This window comes from Carcharhinus amblyrhynchos, chromosome 8, assembly GCF_965287045.1.
Source record: "Carcharhinus amblyrhynchos chromosome 8, sCarAmb.v2.hapA, whole genome shotgun sequence".
NCBI classification, from domain to species: Eukaryota; Metazoa; Chordata; class Chondrichthyes; order Carcharhiniformes; family Carcharhinidae; genus Carcharhinus; species Carcharhinus amblyrhynchos.
Window position 1 is genome coordinate 93,599,685 of NC_137331.1, and position 24,902 is coordinate 93,624,586.

The following is a 24,902-nucleotide window of genomic DNA, read 5'->3' on the forward strand; positions in this document are numbered from 1 at the left end:
AGATTCCACTGTATCTGCTCCATTATCTAGTACCAAGACACTATATTCAATACTACGTACTACTATTCCAAGCTGTTCTTGACTAAACAAAGTTTCATTCCACTGTAACATTAAATACAAAGCTTTGACCCTTTTATCTTGGTTCTGAACATTTGGAAAATGTGTCCTATATAATTCGAGCTCCCTATGATGCAATGTTAGAATCCTTTTAGATATTGAGCATGGTCTTGGTTACCTAGTCGTGACTGTGATCCAGTTACAGCTCAAGTGCCAAGCACGGTCAAACAAACCTTTATAATTCACTGTCTGGGATCAAAACTGAAGATATAGATGTGCAGGTGAGGTAGTAGATGACTGCCAGCACTTGAAAAAATACATCCATCCAAGTTTCAGGAAAAGAGATGGCGGAATGAAAATGGAAAAGGGGAAGGAAATATGAGACATATTAACGTTGGCATGTGCATGGAAATGTTTAACTGACAGACATTCAGTAGGTGAGTAATTACAACTTGACACGTGGATGCTTGGGAGAATTGCCTCAGAGCACCAGAGACCTGGGTTCAATTCGGGCCTTGGGTGACTGAATGGAATTTGCATGTTCTCCCCATTCTGTGTGGGGTTCCTCTGATGCTCCTGTTTCCTCCCACAGTCCAAAGACTGTGCTGGTTAGGTGGATTTGCCATGCTAAATAGCCCTTTAGTGTCAGCAGAATTACCAGGGTAAATATGTGGGGTTAAGGAGATAGGGCCTGGGGGGGGGAATTGTTGTTGGCATAGGCTGCATGGGCCAAATGGCCTCCTTCTGTACTGTATGGATTCTATGGAATAGGTGACTTTGAACCTATGGTTCCTAAAACTCTCCAGCAATGTTTTTTTTCCTTACATATTGTCTGGGTCCATCGTATTCTACTTAATGGAGACTGATTGTTATTATTGGTCAACAATTCCATCAGCAATATGCCTTTCAATTAGAAGGACTGGCAGAAGATAATTTAGACAGATCCTGGTTTTCTCCATCGTCTGACATTCCTAATAACAGAAGAGTTTCACTACAAGGATACCAGGACTGAGGGACTTCAGTTCCCTGGAGCAGAGAGGATCAAGAGGAAATTGAATAGTCGTTCAACATCGAGATTGGTTTTGATAGAATAAATAAGGCAAAACTGTTTTCAGCGGCAGGTCAGTAACCGGAGAACACAGATTTAAGCTGATTGCCACAAGAACCAAAGGCAACATGAGGAAACAATATTTAGACAGTTCACGTGCACTGCCTGACAGATTCATAGAACCATAGAATCCCTACAGTGCAGAAGGAGGCCAGAGGGACCTCGGGGTCCTTGTGCATGAGTCGCAAAAACCCAGCTTGCAGGTGGTCAGGAAGGCGAATGGGATGCTGGCCTTCATAGCGAGGGGGATTGAATATAAAAGTAGGGAGGTCTTGCTGCAGCTGTATAGGGCATTGGTGAGGCCGCAGCTGGAGTACTGTGTGCAGTTTTGGGCGCCGCACCTGCGCAAAGATATTTTGGCCTTGGAGGGAGTGCAGAGGAGGTTTACTAGGCTGATACCGGAGTTGAGGGGGTTGAACTATGAGGAGAGGCTGAATAAACTAGGCTTGTACTCGTTAGAGTTTAGAAGAATGAGGGGAGATCTCATTGAGATGTATAAGATGATGAATGGGATGGATAGGATAGAGGTGGAGAGACTCTTCCCGCTCAAAAAAGACAGTAGGACTAGGGGGCACAGCCTCAAGATAAAAGGGGGGCGGTTTAGAATGGAGTTGAGGAGGAACTTCTTCACTCAAAGGGTGGTGAATCTCTGGAATTCTCTGCCCGTTGAAGTGGTGGAGGCTGCCTCGCTAAATATTTTTAAGACGCGGGTTGATGGGTTTTTGATAAGAGAGGGGATTAAGGGTTATGGGGAGAGGGCGGGAATGTGGAACTGAGCCATGACAGATCAGCCATGATCTTACTGAATGGCAGGGCAGGCTCGAAGGGCTAGATGGCTTACTCCTGCTCCTATTTCTTACGTTCTTATGTTCTAACCAACATATCTTTGGATTGTGGGAGAAAACCAGAGCACCCAGAGGAAATCCATGCAGACACAGGGAGAATGTGCAGACTTTGCACCAAAGGTCACCCAAGATTGGAATCGAACCTGGGTCCCTGGCATTCAACTGCAACTTTCAAAAATGAATAAGGCGGAAAAGGAAAACTTTCTGCCGGGCTATGGGGGAAAGAGCAGGGGAATGGGATGATATTGCTCTGCCAAACAGCTAGCACTGATGTGGGTATGCCGGCGTTGGACTGGCGTAAACACAGTAAAAAGTCTGACAACACCAGGTTTTAGTCGGGCCGAATGGTCTCCTTTCGTGCTGTGGCTTGGGATTGAGCAAGGCCAGGGGTGAGGGGGCGTGGAGGTCAAAGTCAAACTAAATTGACCCATACTTTTGTTTTTAAATGAGGGACATGGCCTTTTAAAGCGCTTATTCTCTCCTCAATGTAGAATTAAATACACATAAGCTGCTCAGAGAGTAATAAATTTATTACAGGGGGAGCGGCTGGAGAAGGTTGTTGACTCAAAGAACCTTCACATTCGATTTCACTTTCGTTTCTCTTTCCCGGAGACTGGGTCCAGACAGGGAGAGGCTGGGCTGGCCATTTCAGCGACATTTACAACGAGACGGTGCAAATCCAGCCCCTCTGCCCCGGAGAGGTAAGGACTACAGAGCTGGGGGCTGCAGGAATATCACTTTGAGCTCTCTCTCTGTGTCCCATAGCGCTTACGAGGATCAGACACATACCGCGGAAGCTGTCAGACTCGAGTTATTTCGAGCATTTCCTGCTTTTTTATTTATCACGGGTGGCGGGGAGGGGATCGCGGAAAAAAAAGGAGAGAAAAATACCTGGATCAAAGTTGGCTCAAGCTTTTGGAGCCAGTGATCTCCCAGCAGGCAAGGACATTCTACTTTTTCTGGTGACTGGAGGTGGTGTGATGGAGGGAAGGAGAGGGACTTGGCTGAAGCCCAGGGTTTCATTAAATCCCAGGATTGAGGAGGCTTGAAGCTGCATTGACTGTGGATAAAGAGTTTACGGGAGGCATGAGGCGGATTGCATTGCTGAAGGAGAATCAAGGTGGTTGGGGGCGGGGGGGAGGGGGGAAAGGAGGAGGGAACCAGGTTTTTTTTTAACAAACAATGATCTGGAATGCAATGCCTGACGAGCTGGAGGAAGCAGATTAAGCAGTAACTTTCACAACAAAATTTATAATGAGAATGGATAAGAAGTGCAGGACTGTGGGAAAGCAGAAGGGGAGTATGAATAATTGAATGGCTAACAGGCTGTTAGGGCACAGGAGGAGACCATTCGGCCCATCGAGTGGGTGCTGCCTCTCCAGACAGTGATCCAATCAGTCCTTGTTGTTCTGCAGGGTTTATTTCCCTTGAGCATCTGTGTCTTTTTTTTCCTCTTGAAATCATTGATTGCCTCTGCATCCAGCACCCTCGTAGACAGATCATTAAGCTTCGTAAATATGTTCCTCCCTCACATCCTTCACTGTATTCTTTAAATCAGAGTCTTCATCACTAGCTAAAATCCCTCACCATAGAAGCCCTGCAGTGCAGGAAGAGGCCACTCAGCCCATCAGGCCTGCACCAACTCTCCTATGGATCACTTTACCCAGGCCCTATCCCTGTAACTCCACGTATTTACCCTGCTAATCCCCTCTAATCCACACATCTTTGGACACTAAGGGACAATTTAGCGTGGCCAATCCACTAACCTGCACATTTTTGGGCTGTGGAAGGAAACCTGAGAATCTGAAGGAAACCCACGCAGACATGGGGAGAATGTGCAAACTGCGCACAGTCATCCCTGGGATCCTTCTGGGAAATCTCCTCTCGCTTGCTCTAAAGGAATTTTGTATCTTTCCTAAGTGTGGAAATCCAGAACTAGACAAATTGGGAGCGATTCTCCCAAAAGTGCTGAATTGGCAGGAAAATTGTTCTAATTCCTGACTGTTCTGACAATTCAGTTTCTCACCTGAATCTCCGCACTCTGTGCACTGAAGGGGTCCCAGTCATAAATATCATTAACTACCCAGAGGGGGCGTGGGGCCTATTCGCACTGGAGTTTGACAGTTCTGGAGCGCTACGCATTCACAGTGGCTGCAAACTGTCAAATTCCTGTTTGCTGGCCAGCCTAGGACCCCCACAGTGCTACCCCTCCAGCCCTCCCCCATCTTCACGGCCCGATTGCAGCCCCAAAGCAATTCCCAGGCCAGCCTGGACCCACCCCCCCGTCCCAGAGGGCCCCAATACCTAGACCCACCCTCCCAGCAGTGGCGATTTCCCCCCACCCCCCTCACCCCGGCAGACCAATCCCACCCACAGCCCACCCCAATCGCTGCCCTCCCTCCATCCCAGACCGATCCCAATGCAGAGAGACAGCGGGACCTCCCCCACGATTGCCCCTAGGCCTACAATACCTACAATAGGCCTCACCCCTTAGCACTGCCCGATGTCCGATGGATATCCCCTGTGCATGGGCACTTTGCCCCTTGGGCAGTGTTGGAGGCACAGGCTGGCACTGCCAGGGTGCCCATGCCCAGGGGGCACCACCCCCCTGCTGTCTGACCCCTCTGGGATTGTCCCCCCTTCTTTTTGGTGGGGTCACCTCCCAGCTCCCTGAACGCGGGGAGCTAGTTTGATCGCTGCCAAAATGAAGCATTCCTGGCGGGGTGGGAGCCTGAAAGGTCCTGATAATTAACAAGTATATATATTTTAAATAGATTAAAAATAGATTTAAATTACTTACTTGCCTTCCTGCCGGTTTCCAGCATGGTCAGACTGTTCGCTGGCTCTGGGAGATGCACATGTGTTCCCGGCACGTGCCCAGATCCCCGTTCAAGGCCGCAGATGGGCATCTCCCAGCCGGATCCGCCAGAAAAGTGGAGGGCAGCCTTGAGAGAATCGCAGCCATTATTTCAATTGTGACTTGGAGCAGAATTTTCCTGTTTTCATATCTATGTCTACATGTGAGGTTCAAGATCCTGTATGTATTGCCAACTACTCTCGCAAAGTGTCCTGCCACCTCCAAACATCTATATACATGAACCCTTCAGGTCCCCCTGACCCTAAACACAGTTTTGAACTGGGCCATTATTGCTTCTGCCAGTCATTCTGCCAAAATGCATCACCTCACACTTCTTTGTATTCAAACCAATCTGCCATTCACCTGCCCATTCTACTCCCCTAGCCCCTACCTAAGTCCTTTGCAGCTAATTGATATCATCATTGATTGCCACGCCTCCAAGTTTGGAGGTAGCGTCAATTCATTTTGAAGCTTTACTCTATAATTCAAATCAAAGTAATTAATATATATAAAAAGACCCTTGTGGAAAACACCACTGTCTACCAACTCCAGCCTGAAAGACAATTATTTATCAGCACTCACTGTTTTCTGTCCTTCATCCAGTTTTTCTTTTACCCAAGCTGACACTGACTATTCTATTCCATGAACCTTTTTTGTTAAGCCTTTCATTTAATACTTTGTCAAATGCTTTCTTAAAATCCATGTAGATAACATCCATTTGATTTATCAACCTTAGAATCATGGAAAAATAGAATCTCTGCACTGACTCTGGGACAAAGCATCCCACCCTGACCCCATCCTCTCTAATCCCCCTTTCCCCTCTAATCCCCCTGGCCTACATGTCTTGGGACATGATGAAGCAATTTAGCATGGCAAATCCATGCACATCTTTGGACCGTGGGAGGAAACCGGAGCACCCGGAGGAAACCCACACAGACATGGGAAGAAAGTGCAAATTCCACACAGACAATGACCCAAAGCTGGAATTGAACCCAGTCTCTGGTGCTGTAAGGCAGCAATGCCAACCGCTGTGCCACCATGCCGCCCTTCTCTGTTACCTCATCAAAAATTCAATTAAATTAGTTAAACATGATATGCTTTTTCAAAATCCTTGTTAGCTCTCCTTAATTAACTATAAGACCATAAGATGCAGGAGCACAATTACACCATTTGGCCCATTGAGTCTGTTCCACCAGCCATCGAATCATGACTGATCTGATAATGATAATCCTCAACTTCACCTCTTGCCTTATTGCCGTAACCTTTGATTTTCTTATTGATTAAAATCTGCCATTCTCAGTTTGAACATACTCAGTGACCCAGCCCCTACAGCCCTCTACTGTAAAGAATTCTGCAGATCTACTACACTCTGAGAGAGGAAATTCCTCCTCGCCTCTGTCTTACGTAGGCATCCCTTTACTCTGAGATTATAATCTCCGGTCCTAGGCTCTCCCGTAAGGGGAAACAATCTCTCAGCACCTACCCTGTCAAGCCCCCTGAGAATCCTATATGTCTCAATAAGGCCGCCTCTCATTCTCCTAAACATCAATAGGGACAGGTTCAACCTAATTAACCCTTCCATTTATGAAAGTCTTTCCATAGTTGGGATGGCCCAGTGAACCTTCTCTGGTCTGCCTCCAATGCTGGTATATCTTTCTCATCCTTTCTAGGTACTTGTTGATTTAATTCCCTGATTAGTGTTTCTAAAATCTTATCCACCACAGTTGTTAAGCTGACCAGTCTACTAGGACTGACCTTATACCCTTTCTTGAATATAGGTGGGACCTCCCCTATAACTGGAGAAAATTGGAACATTATGGCTAACCTTCCTACCACTTCCATTTTCAATTTCTTTAGCAACCTGTTTGCAAGTTATCAAGACCAGGTGATTTATCTACTCCAAGCATTGCAGCCTTTCCAATACACCCTGCTGATAGGTTTTCAGTCCTTATGTTATCTGGACCATCTCTGCTTCCGCTGGTATGTTGTCAAAATCATTTTCCGTCGTAGTAGCCAATTGGAAGTACTGGGGTGAGGCAGTACAGACAGGCACAATAGACCGAATGGCCTCCTTTCAGTGCTAATTGATTTTATGGCTTTGATTTGCTCATAGCAGGGAATAATCTTGAGGTATCCTGAATCCAGATATTGACTCCTGAGATCCATTTCCATTTCGGGACACCATCTCTCACTGATTACTCCTGTCATTTTGTAACTAAGAGCTCATGCCCCAAGGCGTCACTGCATCATTCTTTCCCTCAAAAGTTATCCAGTTAAACGTTGTGCTTTCTGAAAATATTTCATACCATTTTTTATCGATAATTACAATTTTAAGTCATAAATTACTCAATTTGTCTTCAAACCTCTACTAAATTTTTTACTTGGTGGCCTCAGTCCCTCCCCAGCTGCAGCTGAAGATGGGCCTGCAGTTTGAGCATGTGCAGTACTGACAATTTGCCCAAGATTCACCAGTATCATTTTTGATACCAATTTGATAAACTGCTTCTCTCTCAGTCTGGGACTGATTGAGCCTGAGGGTATCGCAGATTTAATACCACTGCGCAGTAAAATATTGAACCCCTTACAGGCCTGTTGATTCAGTAATTTGTATTGATGGTGCAGCTGACAGTGGAGGGTGACGTAGCTTTCATCAGAGGCAGTTCTGTAGTTTTTGTTTGTCTCGTTTCTAGATGGTTTAACAATGCCGAGAGGCTGTCAAGAGGAGGAGTTGTCTGACTGTGATGAACAGAGAGAGAGAAGTCCGCTCCCCTCTTTCTGTCACTCACAGACAAACGCATCCTTTCTGCTGTTTGGGGGGATAAAGTTAATAAACTGGAATACAGGTTTTTGTTTCAAATTTGTCTCCTTTGAATAATTTTGAAAAGTAAGCACGCACATTTTGGTAGAGATTGAGGGTGATGCAATTTATCAATTGATTGTCATAAATGCTGCTGGTGGATCTTGGGTAAGTTGTCAATACTGCAGCAGGGTGGCACCTGTAGTTTGCACTGCTGCCTCTCAGCTCCAGGGACCCGGGTTTGATTCCCGGCTTGGGTTGCTGTCTGCGTGGGTTTTCCTCCGGGTGCTCCAGTATCCTCCCACAGTCCAAAGATGTGCGGGTTAGGTGAATTGGCCATGCTAAATTAACCCTTAGTGTCCTGGGATGTGATAGGTTAGAGGGATTAGCAGGGTAGCTAAGCAGGGATAAGACTTGGGTGGGATTGTTGTCGGTACAGGCTTGATGGGCCAAATGGCCTCATTCTTTACTGTAGGATTTCTGTGATTCTATGTACATGCTCAGACTGCAGGTTTGTCTTCAGCTGCAGCTGGGAAGGGACTGAGGCCATCAAGTAAAACAGTTAGTGAAGGTTTGAAGACAAGTTGAAGAAATTATGGACTTATAATTTTAATTATTGATGAAAGATTGTTTAAAACATTTTCAGAAAGCATTTTGAATAATGTTGGAGGGAAAGAATGATGCAGTGACGTCTTGTGGCACAAGGCATCACTGCTGTGGCTTAGTTACAAAGTGACAGGAGCAACTTGCTGAGAATTTTTCGACCAAAGCAAAATATAGCAGATGCTGCAGATCTCAGCTGTGAAAAAAGATACTGGAAATACTTAGAAGGTCAGGCAGCACCTGTGGAGAGATTCAGCAACGTTTCAAGTTAATGACTTTTCAGCTTTTTATCGGACTTTTTATTTCAAATGTGTGCGTGGGAATTAATAATATAAAATGTTGAGAGAAGAGTGACGAGAAATAATAGGCAGAATTTTCCAGCCCTTCCCACTGGCGGGATCTTCCAGTTGCAGATACGAAATTAGTAATTGTATATTCCATATTATGTATAGTCTGTGTTTTCTTAATATTGAAGAACTGTGTTTTAAAATTAAACAGAATTCAAATTTTCAAACTTATATGGTGGGCTTTGGGGCAGGATCTTACGGCCTCGCTCAGGAGATTTCCGTTGTTGGACCCTCGCCCGCTCCGATTCCGTGGCAGGCAAGGTGGTAGAGTTCCAGCGTAGTTTTCTGGATTTCATTGGAACACCATCCTTTCAAGTTGTCCTCCAAGTCACATAACATTCTAGACTTGAATGTTTATCACCATTCCTTTACCTTTATTCAGTCAATATCCGAGAATGCAGCAGTGCTGGGATTACACTTTCAGCATGTTGCTGTCGCTGAAGGGCACCATCACTGGGACAACCAGGGAAGTGCAATCATTGCCAGTGACAACTGCATTTTGTGAAAAAGAATTGTGCAAGTTAACTAACAAGTAGAGGGAAGATTTCTACAGGTTAACCAAAAAGCTTCCTTTGTTACATCAAAGGGAACAAGTGTTTTTTTACTTGTGTGGGATCATTCATTGTGTTTTACTTTTTTCCAGAGGTTTGCAATCTCCTTCCACAATAACCATACAATCATACAGCGCAACACAGGCCATTCAGCCCATTGAGTCTGCACCAGTACATTAGAAACTCCCAGACTCCCACCTAATCTCCTCTGCCAGCACTTGGCCCATAGCCTGAATGTTATGATGTGTCAAGTGCTCATCCAGATACTTTTTAAAGGATGTGAGGCATCCCGCCTTAATCACCCTCCCAGGCAGCACATTCCAGACTGTCACCACTCTCTGGATAAAACAGTTTTTCCTCACAACCCCCCACCCCATACCTCTGGCCCCTCACCTTGAAACTATGTCCCCTCATGACTGACCCTTCAACTAAGAGGAACAGCTGCTCCTTACCTACCCTGTCCATGTCTCTCATAATCTTGTAGAATCATAGCCTTTCCAGTCATGGCTGTTATAAAGATGCTGACTTTTGACTGGTAGATCTTGTGCTGACAATATCACCTTTATTAATGTGGTGCCCTGCAGCCATAATCTCCATTCTATCCACCTATATATGCCTGTGTGGAATGCTGTAGTTGCTTCTGCTGTTACTGTGGTTGCTCATCTGGAGGAGGCTGCACCTCTTCATCAGTAGTCCAACCAGCTTCAGAATGCATGGATTCTCTGACCCTCTGGGGAAATGCACAGTCCAAAAAGTGAATTGTCCTCTAGAGGTCTTGATCATTTCTTCAAATCTTCCAAAGAAGCACCAGATGGGACTTAAAATGTTAACTTTGGTTTGTTCTCTCCACAGCTGCTGCCCGACACTTTGAGTTTTTCCACCACTGAAACGTAATTATCTCTGTGCTGCGGGGAGCTGCCTGTGCACAAATTGATTGCTGCATTCCCTATTTGACAATAGGGACCACATTTCAAAGATTCTTCTTTGGACTCAATGCAAGTACTTTACCTTATTCACAGCCTCTCATTCTGTCTCCAGGAAGAGGTTTTTAAGAACATAAGAACATAAGAAATAGGAGCAGGAGTAGGCCATCTAGCCCTTAGAGCCTGCCCCGCCATTCAACAAGATCATGGCTGATCTAAAGTGGATCAGTTCCACTTTCCCGCTTTCTCCCAATAACCCTTAATTCCCCTGTCTATCAGAAACTTATCTACCCGTGATTTAAATATATTCAGCGAGGTAGCCAACCTCGTTGGGTTGTTTTTCAACCCAACAAAGCCACCTCTTCCACAGACTATGTCAGATCTATCCTGTTGCGGGAGTTTTATAGATATTTACCTCCTTCAACTGACCAGGTGAACTCAGAGTTTCAGTACAAGATCTTTTATTCAAGCTAAAGCAAGGAAGTCTGCTGGCCACTAAGGGCTCAGAGACTCCCTGAACAAAGAAATGCGATGGCAATTGTACTCTGTGGCTGAACTGCAAGCAATTAATATCTGCTAATCAAAGGCAAAGTTCAAAATTAGCTGTAGCCATTCACAACTCATAGTCAGGATTATGTTATGGTTCAGGTCAGAAACTCCGAAGCGTTTTATGAAACCTGCCTGAACCACAAGTTTGCATCTTGAATTTGACTGGGTTAAGCATAAGATGTTTCACCTCAAGTATAATTCAAGTTAGCCAATAGGGAGCTTTTCTCAAACAAAGTTCATTTAAGAATATGGTTAACATGTATCGTAAGAAAATTAGCAACAACTTTTATCAATTACAACCAAGAAACAAAACAATCATAATAATGTGTAACTCTTAATGAATATCTCTAATGTGTTCCAATTAAAACCAAAATCCAATAAATAAAGCCCTTTAAACAGTGCATACTCTGATGATACTGGAATCTGCATTGAATGCTGATTTCAAATGATCTTGAAAACTCAGAGCAGCTTGTAGTCATCGGCTCCCCAAAACACAGATTCTTTACTGCAGGATGGTAATCAAGATATGCTTTCAGCTAACTGGTAAAACTTTCAAAATAAAAGTTGAGAGAAACTTCTTTCAGCTATGCTTCTGACGCTGCAGCTAAAACAAAACCAAAAGCAACCCTTGTCACCTGAGCTATGCACATTTTTTTGCTCCTCCCAACAATGATATCACCTAAGGCTGTGAACTGAGAAACACTGACTGTGAGAGCTGCGGGGATCATGATTTAAAATAAAATCTCTTAAAGGGACACTAACATCACAATTATGTGATGCATAATATGAGTATGGTTAACCAAATACAATTTTTGCACATTTACTTAATTATATCATCATGCTCATATTTTTGTCTACTTATTTATTAACTTCCAGATGTAGGTATGATAGGAATATGTTTGAGCAGTGATGTCTCAACTCCCTTGTTTGTTGTCCCCTGTTTCAGTGATCACACATACTCTGTATTCAATTGAATTTTTGTGTGCGAGTTGTGTGAATCCTTGACTGTTATCTGTTGACAGTCCGGGCTAAGGCAACTTGTTTCTTATCAGTGATTCCCTGTCTTTGAGAATTTTGCAGTGAGTAGCTCATGTAATTTTTAAGCTGGCATGATTTTTAACCCGTGCATGCCCAACCTCTTGAAGGAAATGTCAGGAAAGTTGTTTTTGCCCCAGTTCCATAATGTCCATTTGTTTTGGATTCCAGTATTTGGAATGTTTTGCTTTTATCTTTGGATCTTGCACCATTTATTTTCCTGGTTGCACAGGAACCATAATTTACAAAGAATAGTATAGCACAAGTACAGGCCCTCAGCCCTCCGAGCCTGCGCTGATCACATTATCCTATCTAGACCAACCACTTGCACCCCTCTATTCCCCGTCTGTCCGTATTTCTATCCATGCTGCAGCAGGCTCAGGGACTAATTTCCCTCCTGCCTGTTGCTCATATTCAGACCCACAAGCCAGCCCTGCCATTCAATAAGATCTTGATTCATCTTCAGCCTCAACTCAATCATCTCACACTATCTCATACCCCTTAATTTTCTTAATGCCCAAAAATCTATTAATCCCTTCCTTGAATATACTGTACAACTGAACGTCCACAACTTTGTGGGGTAGAAAAATTCAAAGAATCACAACTGTAGAATGAAGAAATTTTCCTCATCCCTGGTACTAAATGACCAGCCACTTGTTCTGCGATTATGATCCCTGTTTGGTGACCCCTCAGCCTGGAGATACATTTCCCAACATCCACTCTGTCAAGCTCCTGAGGAATTTAAATGCTGAAATGAGAACATCTTTCATTCTTTTAAAGTCTAAGTCTTGTCTACTCAATTTATCCTTGTAGAATAATTCCTAAGGCTAGGAATCAGTCTGGTGAACTTTGTTGTGCTTCCACTAAGGCAGGTATATCCTTCCTTAGGTGAGGAGTCCTAAAGTGGACACAGTAATTCAGATGAAATCTGACTAATTGCAATAAGACTTCTTTACTCCTATATGCCAATAATGTCGCTAACATGTCAGCCTCAACCACCTCACTTGGCAGTGCATTCCAGGCGCCCACCACTGTGTAAAAATCTTCCTCCACACATCTCCACTGAACCTTTACTCCCCCTTACTGAACTTGTGACCCCTTGTAATTGTCATTTCTTCCCTGGGAAAACGCTTCAACTTCACCCTATTTGTATCCCACAAGCATCCCACTGTATCTATCTGTGCTTCCTATTTTAACCTTCAGTTCATCTACTCAGCTACCCAGCTCTGAGTTCTTAGAAGTTCCATTTGTGTAACAGTGCCTCGAATCATATAACACAGAGGTAGGCCATTCAGCCAATCTTGCCTGTGCTAGCCATTTGCAAGAGTTAGCCAATTCATTCTCACTTCCTGCTCTTTCTCTGGAGCCTTGCAAATATTTCCTGTTCATGTATATATCATATTTTCTTTTGAAAGTTAGTATTGAATTATGCTTCCACCACCCTGTCAGACATTGCATTTCAGATCGTAACAATTCGTTTTATTAAATTAATTCCGCATCTTCTCTTATGGGCTGCATGAAGGCATTGTTCAGACAATGTACAAAAAGTTAAAATAAAATTCAATTCAACTAATGGTTTTGTTCTCCACAGACTCCAGGAACCAGAAATGACATTACAAAATCCAAAGAAAATTCAGGTCCTGAATATCCCCGACATCATCCCTGTGTCGCAGATGTTGGATAAACTGACCATTCATTTCCAGAAGGCAAAAAGTGGAGGAGGTGAATTGCTGGATGTGGAATATCCAACGAGTGTTAGCAACTGTGCCTACATCATCTTTAAGAAGGAGGAAGGTACTGGAGCTGATTTAGGAAAGGGGAAGTTGTGTTTGGAGGGTGGGTATGTGGCCGGGAACGTGGGTTATGCTGGTATTTATTAGTGTCACAAGTAGGCTTCCATAATGCTGCAATGAAGTTATTGTGAAAATCCCCTACTTGCCACACTCCAGTACCTGTTCGGGTACGCTGAGGGAGAATTTAGCACGGCCAATAACCTAACCAGCACATCTTTCGGACTGTGGGAGGAACCCTGTGCACAGGGAGAATGTGCAGACTCCCCAAAGACAGTGACACAAGCTGGGAATCGAACCTGCGTCCTTGGAGCTGTGCGGCAACAGTGCTAACTACTGTGCCACCGTGCCACTCGTGCCACCATGCTGCCCACTGAGAAGATGGGGAGGAGGTGTTGCTTGGATGGATGGGGAGGGGGTGTTGCCTGGCACCTGAGAAGTGCAAAGGCCTAGATTAGGGGTCAGAGAGGGTGCAGAGACCCACATCTGGAGAAGCATAGTGTTGTCAATTGGCACCATACATATTCTGAGGGTAGTAGGTACCCTAATGCTATTCAGAGGAACCCAAATGTCTTTGCACATAAATCTCAGAATTTAAAGATGCATGTATAGCAAATAGTTAGGAAGGCAAATGGACTTCATTGTAAAGGAGTTGGTATACAGGAGTAAAGAAGCTTTACTGCAATTAGTGAGATTTCATCTGAATTACTGTGTCACTTTAGGACTCCTTATCTAAGGAAGGATATACCTGCCTTAGTGGAAGCACAACAAAGTTCACCAGACTGATTCCTAGCCTTAGGAATTATTCTACAAAGATAAATTGAGTAGACAAGACCTAGACTTTAAAAGAATGAGAGATTTTCCCATTTCAACATATAAAATTTCTAAGGAGCTTGACAGAGTGGATGTTGGGAAATGTTTCTTCAGGCTGAGGGGTCACCAAACAGGGATCATAACCGCAAAACAAGTGGCTGGTCATTTAGTATTTGGATGAGGAAAATGTTTTCACTCTAAAGTTGTGATTCTTTGAATATTTCTTCCCCACAAAGTTGTGGATGTTCAGTTGTTGAGTATATTCAAGGAAGGGATTGATAGATTTTTGGGTATTAAGAAAGTTAAAGGATATGAGATAGTGTGAGTTGAAGCTGAAGATGAACCAAGATCTTATTGAATGGCAGGGCTGTCTTGTGGGTCTGAATAAGAGCAACAGGCAGGAGACGAATTTGTCCCTGAGCCTGCTGTAGCATTCAATATGATCAAGGCTGATCTTCTGCCTCAAAGCCACTTTCTTGCCCACTCTTTTATTCAAAGAGATCAAAACTCTATCTATCTCAGCCTTCAATATAGTCTCACAACACCAGATTAAAGTCCAGCAGGTTTATTTGGAATCACGAGTCTTCGGAGCGCTGTGCCTTCATCAGGTGAACAGAGGTAGGTTCACGAACACGGTATATGTAAGCAAAGACACAATTGCAAGATAATCACAGATTATTACAGATAATTACAGAATAATTATCTTGCAATCGTGTGTGAGGCCGGTGTTGTGAGGCTTCTTATTGTGCCTGTCCCAGTCCAACGCCAGCATCTCCACATCTTAAATGTATTTGGAATATGCACAACTCTCCAAGATAGAGGGTTCCAAAGATTCACGACCTTTCTTCCCATCTCAGTCCAAAATGATTGACCCCTTATCCCGAAGCTTGTTCTAGCTTCCCTAGATTCTCGGGAAACAATCTCTGCGTCCACCCTTCAGAATCTTATACATTTCAATGAGATCACCTCCATTCTTCCAAACTCCAGAGAATATAGGCCCAATTTACTCAGCCGTCCTTCATAGGAAAACTGCCTCATCCCAGAAACCAACTGAGTGAACATTTGCTGTACTGCTCTCCCAATACAAGTATAATCCTTCTATAAGTATGGAGGCTAAAACTTTGCACTGTACTTCCAAGTGTAGCCTCATTTATATAATTGTAGAAATACTTCCTTATTCTTGTGGCTTTGTTTGCTGCTAGCACAGTGCATGCATAGTTGCCTTGCTTCACTTCATGATGTCACTGCAAGTGACAGATTTCAGAACTATACTCATTCCTCATTTAGGGGGTGATTCTCCAAAAAGTGCTGAATTGGCAGGAAAATTGTTCTAAATCCCGACTGTTCTGTCAGTTCAGTTTCTCACCTGAGCTCTGCACTCTGTGCACTGAAGAGGTCCCAGTTGTGACTCTCATTAAAAACCTGGTGGTGTTTGTGGTGGTGGTGGGGTGGGGGTGGGGAACCTATTTGCACCAGAGTTTGACAGTTCTGGAACTCTGCGCATGTGCAGTGGCCCGAACCATCAACCGCCCGTTTGCTGGCCAGCTCATTCGCTGGCCAGCCCGGGACCCCTGCAGTGCTCCAACACGGCCCCCACAACAATTCCCAGGCCAGCCCCGACCCTCTCCACCCCAGAGCGCTCTGATGTCCAGGCCCCACCCTCCACTGGTGGCGATCCCCCCCCCACCCCCTTCGCCCTGGCAGACCACCCCATCCACTGATCAACCCCAATCACTGGGGCCAGATACCCCCCAGAGGCAGCCCTCCCCCACCCCAGGCAGCCCACCCCCTCCCCCCCCCGAACCTCCCTAATTGCTGCCTTCCTCCATCCCAGACCGATCCCAATGCAGAGTGGCAGTGGGATCCCCCACCCCCACCAATCGCACCAAGGCCCCGCCCATAGTAGGCCCTGCCCCCTTGGCACTGCCTGATGCACACTGGGCAGTGCCAAGGTGCCCCCTGGACATGGGCATTTTGTCCCTTGGGCACTGCCAGGATGCCCAAGCCCAGGAGGCACCGCCCCTGCTGGCCGACCCCCTGGGGGGCCCTGATCGCACCCCCCCCCCCCCCCCCATCATTCTAGCGGGGCCTCCTGCTAGTTCCCCAAACATGGGGAGCTAACCTGAACCCCGTCAGAATGAAGTACTCCTGGCTGGGGCGGGGGGAGGTTCAGTCAGAATCTGAAAGGTTTAAAATACGTGCAGAAAAGATTTAAACGACTCACCTGCCTTCCTGCCGGTTTCCAGCATAGTCTGACCGGCGAATGTTCGCCAGCTCTGGGCGATGGCACATGCGTTCCTGGCACATGCGCAAATCCCTGTTCAAGGCCGCAGACATGTGCGTCTCCCAAGGCGACCTGACAGAAGAAGTGCGGGTCGCAATGGGAGAATCGCGGCCTTAGTTTCTTGCTTTATTCACACCAAAATACAATACCCATTTTTTTCTTTTTTTATATATTTTTCTACGGCATGAACATAGAACATAGAACACTACAGCACAAACAGGCCCTTCGGCCCCCGAGTTGCGCCAATCACATCAACACCTACCAATCTATAGACCTATCTATAACCCCCAATCCCATAAAACCCCATATACTCATCCAGAAGTCTTTTAAAAGACCCCAGCGAGTTCGCCTCCACCACCACTGACGGCAGCCGATTCCACTCACTCACCACCCTCTGAGTGAAAAACTTACCCCTTACATCACTTCTGTACTTTCCTCCCCGCACCTTAAATCTGTGTCCTCTCGTAGCGACCATTTCAACCCGGGGAAATAGCCTCTGAGAATCCACCCTATCCATTCCTCTCAACATTTTATAAACCTCTATCAGGTCGCCTCTCAACCTTCGTCTCTCCAGGGAAAAGAGACCCAGCTCCCTCAACCTAACTTCATAAGGCATGCCTCCCAGTCCAGGCAACATCCTTGTAAATCTCCTCTGTACCCTTTCAATAGCTTCTACGTCTTTCCTATAGTGAGGCGACCAGAACTGCGCACAGTACTCCAAATGAGGCCTGACAAGGGTCTTATAAAGTTGCAGCATTACCTCCCGACTCCTAAACTCAATCCCTCGATTAATGAAGGCCAGTACACCATATGCCTTCTTGACCACCTCTTCCACCTGCGAGGCCGATTTAAGAGTCCTGTGGACCCGGACCCCAAGATCCTTCTGCTCTTCAACACTACTAAGACTCCTGCCCTTGATAGTGTACTCGTTCATCCCGTTGGTTCTGCCAAAATGGACGACTACGCATTTATCCGCGTTGAAGTCCATCTGCCACTTCTCCGCCCAGTCCTGCATCCTATTTATGTCCTGCTGCAACTTTTGACATCCTTCCAGACCATCCACAACACCACCGACCTTTGTGTCATCAGCGAACTTACTTACCCATCCCTCCACTTCCTCATCCAGGTCATTTATGAAAATGACAAACAGCAAGGGTCCTAGAACAGATCCCTGGGGCACTCCACTGGTGACTGACCTCCATTCAGAAAAAGACCCATCCACAACCACACTCTGCCTTCTGCAGGCAAGCCAGTTCTGGATCCACAAGGCCAAAGGCCCTCGGATCCCATGCCCTCTCACCTTCTCAAGAAGTCTTGCATGGGGGACCTTATCAAACGCCTTGCTGAAGTCCATGTACACCACGTCCACGGCACTTCCTTCGTCAATGTGTTCAGTCACATTATCAAAGAACTCAACTAGGCTCGTAAGGCACGACCTGCCCTTGACAAATCCATGCTGACTATTCCTGATCATATCAAACCTCTCCAAATGCTCGTAAATCTTGTCCCTCAGAAGCCTCTCCATCAGCTTACCAACCACTGAGGTCAGACTCACCGGTCGGTAATTTCCCGGGCTATCTCTGTTCCCTTTCTTGAAAATAGGGACTACATCCGCAATCCTCCAATCTTCCGGAACCTCTCCCGTCTCCATTGACGATGCAAAGATCATCGCCAGGGGCTCTGCAATCACTTCCCTCGCCTCCCACAGTATCCTGGGGTACATCCCATCTGGTCCCGGCGACTTATCTATCTTGATAGAATTCAAAAGTTCTAACACATCCTCCACCTTAATATCCACGAACTCAACCTTTTCCATCTGCTGCAAATCCGTAGCAAAATCTCCCAGATCAGCTTCCACCGTGAATACTGAGGCAAAGTACTCATTAAGTACCTCTGCCATTTCTTCTGGTTCCACACAGACCTTTCCCCCTTCACCTTTTATAGGTCCTATCCCTTCTCTTCTCATCCTTTTACCTTTCACATATTTATAGAAGGCCTTGGGATTCTCCTTAATCTTACCCGCCAAGGTCATCTCATAACCCCTTCTGGCTCTCCTAATTTCCCTTTTCAATGCATGCATCCATTTCAAACAAGCGAGTATGTACAGAGAGATGAGAGACTTCAAACTGTGCAGTGGAGCAAATGTTCATGTTACAGCATCTGAACCGCAGCTACAAAGATTCAAAATTTGTTGGCAAATTGGCTGCTTCCATTAGGGTCCATGATCCTCCTCATCCAATGTTTCTTGATCCTCTGTACCTGGATGATTTAATATTCACATTAATGAGAATACTAAATATGTAGATCATGTTTTACCTAGCCTCAATATTCGAAGTGGAATTTAAATTTGCGTGACTGTTTTCCATTGTTCAGACCCAGCTTTAGGTTTTTAGCACATGTGCAGACAAGTGCGCGCTTGCAGACAGGTGTCGGCAGCCATTTTGCTTTGTCAGGAGACCTAGTGGCCAGATTCCCATCCCAGTGACATGTTTTGCAGCAGCAGAGGTGGCCTGCCATTGGCTGGCGATGGAATCTTCCGGGTCCCACTGCTGTCAATGGGGTTCCCGTTGTTTGCGTCCTCTGCATGCCGGGGAACCTGCGATGGGAGGGTCGCCATCAGGACTGGAAAATCCCACCAGCGGGAACAGCTGAAAAACCCTGCCCAGTCTATTGTACTCCAAACCTTGCAAAAAATGGCCAATGTGCCATTTACCTTCCCAACTGCTTGCTGCCAACTTTCTGTGTTTTGTACAAATAAATCCAAATCCCTTTGAACATTGACATTTAGAAGTTCTACCCCTTTTTGAAAAATAATTCTGTTTTTCTGTTCTTCCTATCAAAGTGAATAGCTTTCAGAGTTCCCCACACTATATTCCATTGGCCATCTTGTTGCCCATTTACTTAACCTGGCTCTATCTTTTTGCAGCCTCAATGTCTCCACCTCACAGTTTACATTCCCAGCTAGCTTTGTATTGTCAGCAACTTTAAGTATATTTCTCTTGGGGTATACCCAAGTATTAATGACTTGGTTCATCCAAGTCATTAATGCTAATTGTAAATAGCTGAGGCCCATCTACCTTATTAATGACGTCTTCAAACAAACTCTTAATAAATTTGTCAAACACGATTTCACTTTCATAAAACCATGTTGATTCTGTTTGCTCATACTTTGATTTTCTGAGTACCTTATTGAGACTTTGTCAATAATAGATTCCAGCATTTTCCCAATTACTGATGTCAAACTAACTGGTCTGTAATTCCCTCTCTTCTCTCTCCCTCCTCTCCTGAATTGCATATTCCTTCTCCTATTTCTCACCTTTATTTCTTACGTCGAATGTGGAGTTGGCATTTCTACATCACTTGGTTATGGGTGGGATTCTCCGGCCTCTCTGCGGCATGTTTCTCTCTGCGGGAGGTGGTGTGCCATTGATCTGTGACCCGATCTTCTGGTCCTGTCAATGGATTTCCCCTGACTCTACCCCATACCACCAGGATGCCCACAATGAAGATGTGCCATTGGCAAGGCCAGAAAATCCTGCTGGCTTGAACAGCTGGAAAGATCTGGGCACTGTGGTTTTGTAAGCGTAATTAAATTCTGACCTTATTGTAATTTGCCTTCAGAGATATGCTATAGTCAGCATGCTCAGTTATCTAGTTACGTCTTAGCTTATCTATGCAATGATGGGACCTACTGTCGGTGTTCCTTAAAATTATTTCTTTCTTACAGATGCAAATAATGTCCTTAAACGAGAACATATATTGCAGTTAGAGAACAAGTACAAATTGGAAGTGCGTGAGGTTGAAAAAGGACTCAGCAATGCTGATAGTGAACAGGTATATATTTTTGGGGATAAATCTCATTTCAGCAAAAAACAAGTACCAACACATGGTCCATCCTGGTGTTAGGCCTTGGCTAAATTTGATATTGGAACTTGATTGAGTGGAAGTGGCAGTCTCAGGGCAACAGACAGGCAGTCCCATGCTGTTCGCCAGTTGGGAGCTGACTCATTCCATGGAGCACCTTCCAACACTGGGAGAACAGTTTAGAGACAAATGCAGGGCAAGGGAAAGGGGAAGGGGTGTGTGGGGGAAAACAAAGAAAGGATCTGTGATAGTGTGGAGGTTTGAAGTGATTACATGACAAAAAATGATGGTACTGAGTAAATGATAATAGGACAGGTAATGAAACAAAAAATGTGTCCAGTCGAAGTGTAAATGTACAGACAGTCTGAGAAAATGGGTGATGTTCTAAAGTGTTGGACTCAGTATTGGATGTCAAAATGCCCAGTCAAAAGGTGAGGTGCTGTTCCTCGAGCTTGTATTGAGTATCAATTGAAGAGGGATGGGCTGTGGACAGCGAGGTCATAGTAGGAGCAGAAATAAACTGTCAAACCAGTTGGAATGGAGGTCTTCTCTAAGTGATTACCCATCCTGTGTTTGGTCTTCCCAATGTAGAGACCACATTGTGTACAACGTACTGGGTTGGAAGGAGTACAGGCAAATTGGCATTTCACCTAGGGTGAGGGTTTGGGACACAAGATAGTCTTTCATCGTCTGCACTATGTGGTGCTAACTAGATACTCCTTTTTGATCTTCCAGGTGATACAGTTTGTGAGTACAAAACTGGACACAGGCTGCTTTCCCAAAGGGAAGGCTCTTCAATTACTCTTCAGACATGATTTTGAAATTATACGTTCCAGTGGCTGCATTGTGGAGATCAAAGGCTCCTTCCCTTCTTTAAAGAAACTTCGAATTGACCTTATGAACTTGATTCAGCATCCGTCTCCTCAGGAAACCACCAATCCAGGACTTCTGACCAATGAGAGGAGCCACAATAAAGATGAGAGTCCCTTCCAATCTGGAGCATTTAGAAATTACAGGCAGGGAACAGCCTTTGGCAGTAACTCAGATTCATCAGCAGAGAGTGAGGAGGGTGATTATGGAACTGGCCAGCATGCCTCAAATATTCAGTCCAGATCTTCTGCAACAAGAATGCATTCTGGTAAAGGCAATAGCTCCTCATTGCATTGGGATTCTTCCCCATCTTCTCTGCCAGTTACCAGTTCCAGTAACCTTGAAGCTACAGCTCCATACACTCATAAGAGCGCTTGTAGACTTCAGGAAACAGCGGGGCAGCACAGCATTGAAAAGGATTATGGTAGCCTCAATGCATATTCATCCCATCCTTCAACGAGCTCTTCTCCTCCTTCCTTAACCTTTACAGTTGATAAATTGGTTTTCGATTACCTGAAGAACTTTGGCTCAGAAGAGTTTCGTCATCATCTTGAACAATGTTCCATACAGTATGAACCCATTCATCCTGGTGATCTGTATGAGATGACATTATACCTGAAAGGAGCAGTGGCCAATTGCTATGAAAGGCTATCCCAAGCCAAGGCAGCAATTTGTGAACATATTGAGAAAATCCAACCACAACTCAGGATCCATCAGGTTGATCTAAGTGTGAGGAAACACGCTGAGCAGGACATGTTGTATAGGTGCAGTTTGGTCAATTGGAATGCAGTACAAGTTCTAATGACAAGAGAAAATCAAACTATAACTTTGGTGGGGCCATCGTCTCAGAGTTTTCATCTACTGCAATATATTTTAGGAAAAAGTACTGCCCCCCTTCCAACTGAAAGCAGTGGGCCGTGCCAGCCAGGGACGAGATTGAACTGCACAGATAAACACTCCAAGCACAACTCTTCATGCCCTCCAGCTGGTAAGGAAAGTCCATCAGATGATTCCAATGCCAACCACCCAGCAGTCAAAAATATCAACCAAACCCAGGCCCAAACCGCTGACCAAAGGAAGAGCCTTTCAGAAGTGCCAAGTTCTAGCTGTGGCAATCGCAAGCGAAGGTGCCTCTTGGAAAGCAGGAAGACAAATAAGCAGAAGGTTCCAGATAACTTTGAAATTGCAGATTCACAAACCAAAGCAGGCAGGGAGTTTGATTCTGAAAGGATGCAGGATGACAAACGGTCAAAACTCCCAGTGATCCGTCCATGCTTGAACCCAAATGCTGGGAAAGCCTCCCATAAAAGTAAGAAGAGAGAACAGTCAGCAATAGATGTCTAACATCCCTCAGAGAAATTGTTGTTTTATTTTCTTCCTCAGTTACGAAGCATCAAATTGGGATACAAATTAAAAATGTTGCAATGTGTTCATTAGTTTTTTCTTGACGGAAGGGGTGAGTTTTTCTTTATTCCTTACATTGCAACACTTAATACAAATCAAAAGACTTAGTTTGCTGTAAAGTCCTTTGAGCTTCCTGAATTGTGAAAGTCAATATATAAATGCAAGATCTTTTCATTTTTCCTTTATTTATGTGTCCACTCTCACTGACGCTGCAGAGTGTACCAGAGTCAATGCTGCAGGGTGCAAAGAAAGAAGGTTCACAGTTGTTGAAGGCTGTGTTTCCAACACCAACTAATTATGATGTTTAATTGCTTAATGGCTACAGCTTTGTTTTCCTCTAATCCTCTATCCAGCTCCTAATTCAGATGCTAATTACCTTGGCTGATGGTTGCTTTTAAGAGCTGATCAGATGATTTGATGGTGATATCATTAGGGTGTGTGGTTAGGCTGCTGTGTAACTTTCAGTTCTGTACTCTGCAGTGTAGAGAGAGCAGCTCTTCAATAAAACCTGTGGCTGTTAGTTTGAATCGATGTGTGCAAACCACATTCTTTTCTTTCCGTTAAATTCCACAACCTCTAACATAGTTAGGATATTACACATCTATCCCGCATTTGCTTTTAACCACCTTGTTCTCTTACTTTGCAGTGATGACTCAAATGAGGTACTGCAGTATGATAATTTAGTTAACTAACTAATAATACAAAGGACGTGAATTCAAATCCCACTATGCGTAATTGGAAAATTTAAATTCAGCTTTTTAAAAATCCTGAAATAAAAGGCAGGTTTCAGTAAAATCGAACATGTTGTTTTAAAAAAATAACTGGTTCACAAATGACCTGCTGTAAAGGAAATCTGCTGACCTTACTCAGTCCTGCTAACTAAAGGTGGAATGTAAAATGGATTTGTTACATGTGACTCTAGCCCCACATCAGTGTGGTTCACCCTTAATCCACTCAATTAAATCCAGTCTTCAAATGCTGTATTCAAGGAGAAGACTCACCACCACCTTCTTAGGACAACTACGGATGATTGTTATTGGCCAATTTAAACAGCAATGCCCACATGCTAACAATGCAAAAAAAACTTGAAATTTAATTTTGTGTAATTCTCTACTTATGAAGTTCCCTCTCACTCACTGTCTCTCAAAGCTGTAGAGTTTGTGCCTTTCTGGGCCCACTCCTTATAACTCAAGCATTCTGACATGAGGGCAAACCTCATAGTCCCTTCCCTGGCAATGATAGCTTAGAAAGATATTGGAGGACAGCCAGCGCTGGTATAACTTTGTCCCAGCATGAGTAAGCTCCTTCAGGAGAGGATCCAGGGAATTGGAGGACAACAGTTATGATCATAAGACTATATTAATTTAGGAGTGTTAGCTGCAAGTTGACATATAACAAATGCTGACATTGCTGCATTCTATCAATGCTTATTATTAATAAATACACAATGTTTGAATAGCCAATCGTGTTTGAAGAAAAGGTAGCTCACCCTTCAGACTGTCGCAGACCACAGGTAACCCGCGTTGTTTGCAGATGACTAGAAAACACCTGCAATCTCTGACTTGTCATTCTAAAGACAGGATGAGGCCAAATCTCAGGGACCTGCCTTTTGATAAGCAGACATACGTATCTGCTGCAGTGTGTGACCAGCCAGGAATGGATGCATTTGACCAATGACACCTCAGACAAATACTTGATGTCCAATAGTATGACTGTTACTTCAGTTATCAGAAACTTTGGTAATTTCCGGCTTTTTGAAAAAATGCTAGGCCGTGAGCTTACAGATTACGATGGAACACAATTTTGCTGCTAATGGCCTTCACACATAATGGCTATCCTGTTCTGAGCTACTAGATCTGTTCTGAATCTAAACCATTTAGTAAAGTGAAAATACAGCCCAACACAATGGCGGGCATCTTAGTATCAAGGTGGGACTTTGCCCCCGCAAGGTTTGTGCGGCAGTTACTCCAACCAATGTCCTCATGGACAGATGCACTTACAATGGGTAGCTTAGTGTAGGTGAGACCAAATAGCTAAGGAAGGATAGATTTGCCTTAGAGAGGGTACAACAGAAGTTCACTAAATTGATTCCTAGAATAAGAAGGCTCTCTTATGGGAAGAGAGAGAATCATAGAATCCAACAGTGCAGAAGGAGGCCATTCGGCCCATTGAGTCTGCACCGAACACAGTCCCACCCGATCCTAT

The 24,902-nt window shown here is 44.6% G+C and overlaps 1 protein-coding gene across 2 annotated transcripts; it reads left to right on the forward strand.

The window, feature by feature from the left end:
- The first annotated feature begins 2,493 nt into the window (after positions 1-2,493).
- LOC145346787 (uncharacterized) lies at positions 2,494-23,224 on the forward strand. Of its 2 annotated transcripts, XM_080194516.1 has the most exons (5): positions 2,495-2,711; positions 10,018-10,160; positions 13,264-13,466; positions 20,287-20,393; positions 21,159-23,224. In XM_080194516.1, exons 3-5 carry the CDS (start codon positions 13,280-13,282, stop codon positions 22,635-22,637), a joined length of 1,773 nt encoding a protein of 590 aa, XP_080050642.1. In that variant the 5' UTR covers positions 2,495-2,711; positions 10,018-10,160; positions 13,264-13,279; the 3' UTR covers positions 22,638-23,224. The 2 variants fall into 2 exon arrangements, with proteins under 2 accessions (XP_080050643.1, XP_080050642.1); XM_080194517.1 differs by lacking the exon at positions 10,018-10,160 and having other exon boundaries at positions 2,494-2,711.
- The last annotated feature ends 1,678 nt before the right edge of the window (positions 23,225-24,902 follow it).